General features: G+C 37.7%; 1 protein-coding gene across 1 annotated transcript; it reads left to right on the top strand.

The window, feature by feature from the left end:
• Window positions 1–167: 167 nt before the first annotated feature.
• On the top strand, window positions 168–1363 carry LOC105120333 (uncharacterized). Its single transcript, XM_011018501.1, has 3 exons — window positions 168–314; window positions 426–480; window positions 1011–1363. The coding sequence occupies exons 1-3, from the start codon at window positions 227–229 to the stop codon at window positions 1165–1167; spliced, it is 300 nt and encodes a 99-aa protein (XP_011016803.1). The 5' UTR covers window positions 168–226; the 3' UTR covers window positions 1168–1363.
• The last annotated feature ends 567 nt before the right edge of the window (window positions 1364–1930 follow it).

Here is a 1930-nt window from a genome sequence, read left to right as displayed (position 1 = left end):
CTGAGTCAAACTTGCTTGTAGCATGAATTTTTTGAAAGCATGGCGGGACGTGTATGAATGGTATCCATAAGAAACAGGTAATAGCTAGCCCAAACTGTTTTGTTATTGAGTCGGGCTATTTTCACTCTAAAAGCCCATTGGTCTTTCACTTATAAAAGCTAGGGTTTTGTTTTTAACCATCCTTGCAGTCTCTCCGTCTCTCAACTCCCTCAACACTCCTTCAACCATGGCGAAAAACAGAAACAAGAAGAAGGAGAAGAACGGTGCCGTTTCAATGGACGTTACAGAGCCCACTGTTTCAGATCTTCCTCAAGGTACCTCTACCCATCATATTTTTTTTTTTATTTTGTTATAGCTCCTGTTTTGTTTCCAAGAAAGAATAATAATAAGCCAAGAAAATGAAGCTTGAAAAATTGTACGTGCAGCGATGGACACGTCAGAGTCTGGAGCTCAAAAACCAGCTCATGTTACTTCTGTTAGGTCAGTGCTAATGAGCTTGTGGTTTCTCTTAATTGCTTATAATAATTAATTATGACTTGAACTAAGCTAGCTTGTAGTTTATAGTCTGCATAGCATATATCAAATTGTAATAATTGTTTTGTATAAACTGCTTTTGCTGTTATAATTCTGCAATTAACTATATAAAAAAGAGGATATGGGCATTTTTGTAATGAAATTTCATAGCTTTTCGTATTTTGGAGATGTGCTTTACAGTTTGTTTTAGGATTAAACATGTGTTTTAGAAGTTGCTCTTATGGCATGCATGTACGCTGCTCGGATTTATTATCATGGGAATGGGCATCTGTTAGATATGTCAAATGGAAACTCTCCAACTCTACATTGAAGGGCTCTAGTACTTTATTTTTAATTTTGAAGTTTCACCTCCAAGGAGACGGAAACCTCTTCTGATTTTGATCCTTTGGTTTTTGTTTTCAGCCCTTTGCATCCTGCTTAATTTCCCCTTCTTTTTCTACTCTCCCTGTCTTGATCATGAGCTTCTTTTGAAACAGAAAGACAAAGGGAAGACCAATGAAGAGATCAAAGAATGTTCGGAAGATGAAAGCAATTGCTAAAGCTATATCTAAAAATGAGATAACTGTTGAGAAAGGTTTGAAGAAAGATGATAAAACAACAAGAACTCAATCAGCAAAAAAGCTGTACGAGTGAACACTGAAGGATGCCAATTTCTTTAACCTTAGATGTCTTTCCATCTCCATGTTAATCTTATTATTTTCCTTTGCTGTGTTGTTTGTAATTTAATTATTTTTCCTCTCTACGAGTTTCTAGAGTCAGTTAAATTTATACAAATCCGAATGGTCGAATACTGATTAACTTGATATCTCATGAGTATTTAGACCTCCAATTGGAAATCCAATAGGATTCTTAAGCTCATTCAAGAGAGCGAAGGAGAGTGACAGGGAGAAATGAGCTTCGGACGGTTTGGAGTGAAATCATGAACAGTCTTCGGCCGTTCTCTCCAAATTGATTACTCATCATTTCGTAGAGCACTGCCGGCTGAGATTAAATGAAGAGACCTTGCCACGAAACTCGGAAGATCAAATTTAGGGCTAATAGCGCCCTGATGATGTAGTGAATTAGCTGAGCTCCCGAGACAGGACTTCGATTTTGTTTTAAGCTACAACCAGCCTAGAATGGAAAGGGACTGAGATGCTCAATATTTAAGATATCTTCTCTTTTTGTTCAATGACAAGTAACTGGGGCTCACAGTGAAGAAGATTCTTGCTCGCTTGTGGGACTATCTAATGAGCCATCTTCATGTTGAACTTCATGCTGTCTGGCTGTGGAATCTGCTTTTCGAAACATTTTTGAATGTCTGCTTGTCTTTCAGGAGGAAGCCTCGGAGAGATGTCTGATGAAACCGAGATTAATTATTATTTCAGTCTGAGTGCTAGATCAATATCTGAGTGGG

The sequence above is a fragment of the Populus euphratica genome, unplaced genomic scaffold (genome assembly GCF_000495115.2).
Source record: "Populus euphratica unplaced genomic scaffold, PopEup_1.0 scaffold6905.1, whole genome shotgun sequence".
Lineage (NCBI taxonomy): Eukaryota > Viridiplantae > Streptophyta > Magnoliopsida > Malpighiales > Salicaceae > Populus > Populus euphratica.
This window is presented reverse-complemented; position numbering and strand designations above follow the sequence as displayed.